The 1503-nt window shown below is 48.0% G+C and overlaps 1 protein-coding gene across 1 annotated transcript; it reads left to right on the top strand.

Annotated features, from left to right (window-relative positions):
- Positions 1 to 216: 216 nt before the first annotated feature.
- Positions 217 to 1257, top strand: LOC117703259 (seminal vesicle secretory protein 3A-like). Its single transcript, XM_034494717.2, has 2 exons — positions 217 to 298; positions 533 to 1257. Exons 1-2 carry the CDS (start codon positions 226 to 228, stop codon positions 1255 to 1257), a joined length of 798 nt encoding a protein of 265 aa, XP_034350608.1. The 5' UTR covers positions 217 to 225.
- The last annotated feature ends 246 nt before the right edge of the window (positions 1258 to 1503 follow it).

Below are 1503 nucleotides of genomic sequence, written 5' to 3'. Positions count from 1 at the left end.
AGGTCCTCTGGGACATGTGGGGATAAGACAAAGACTCTGACATCATGTGTCTGTAGTCTCTAGGAATGTTTACAACATCTCCTACTGAGAATAAGGGAGAAGCCAGCAAGCAGATAAGTAAGAACGGCAATGCCTTTTGTGACTTCAGCCACGTTTCTGCACCCAGCACAGAACATATAAATGAGGAGATCAGCTGAGCCCTCAGTGAAGGCCCTTCCTGCTAAGATGAAGTCCATCTTCTTCAGCCTTTCTCTGCTCCTCCTTCTACAGAAGAAAGCAGCCGGGATAGAAATCTATGGTGAGTTCAGGGAGCAGCCTGGGAAGAGAGGCACTCAGGGAGGATGTCCATAAGGGTGTTCTGGCAGTGAGAAGAACCCTCCACGGGGTGATCTTCTTGATAGACTTTGAGTCTTCTCCACCCACATCCACATACCTGTGGGTACATCAGTGGGTTGATGGGGGAAATTCTGGGATAAGACTTGAAAGGGAGCTGAACAGATGATATAACTCAAAGATTCTTGTCATCCATTAGCAGGTGGGACAAAAGGACACTTTCTAGTAAAAACATCCCCACTCATATTTCTGGGAAATGGCCAGTTCCTCTATGGGCACAAAGAAGAACAGGAAGAGGCCCCTGAAGAGAGCATCTTTGTGCAAACTAAGCACCATGCATATGGCCAGGATGCTGATGCTGACCTGGGAGAGGCTCACAGTTCACAGGAACAGACAGGTTTAAAGGAAGACATAGTTTGTGATGAAGAAGATGAGCTTGCCCAACAAAAATCCCAGCTGCAATCCCAGTCACAAATAAAATCCCAAAGCCAAGTGAAATCCCATGCAGCCCAGCTGAAGTCCCAAACAGGCCAGCTACAGACCACAGGGCAGGTGAAGTCACAAACCAAGCTGAAATCCCACGGAGCCTCTCTGAAGTCCTACAAAGCACCACTAAATCTCCGCAAAGATGTTCCTCAGCAAATCAAGGGCAAAAGATACAGCCTGGATGCAGACCTGGCCCAAGTGCACCAACAGCGTGCAAAGGTTCACAGGCTCAAGAGAAAGCCTGGCCGGTCCAGGAAAACAGCAGCATTCTTAACACAGTTTAGACACCGCTCCCAACCCTATCATGGGTACTTCATGCAGTTTCAAGAGCAGCTACAGGGCAGTATTCATCACACAAAATCTTTCCATCATAGTCCTGGGATGTGCTACTGTCCAAAAGAAGGGCTAGTTCTATACCCACACACTTTCACTGGATAATACATTCATTTACTTCTCAAGAATTAAAACATATTTAGAGGTGAGTATCTTAGCAACCAGGAGACCCATCTACCCCAGTGTTTCTAGGTGATGCATGGAGGACTCCCTGGCCCTCCCCGTGGGATTGGTAGTGATACCTACAGCAGTGGGTGTGCTGAGCTACACACCTTATGGAGGTGAGCTCCACCCCCTGCTGAATGAAGCAAGCACCTGTTAGAGGCAGAGAAAACTACCTGGGCTATCATG

Source organism: Arvicanthis niloticus, chromosome 2 (genome assembly GCF_011762505.2).
Source record: "Arvicanthis niloticus isolate mArvNil1 chromosome 2, mArvNil1.pat.X, whole genome shotgun sequence".
In the NCBI taxonomy this organism is placed as follows: Eukaryota; Metazoa; Chordata; class Mammalia; order Rodentia; family Muridae; genus Arvicanthis; species Arvicanthis niloticus.
Note: the sequence above shows the minus strand (reverse complement) of the source record. Positions and strands in the feature narration are given on the sequence as shown.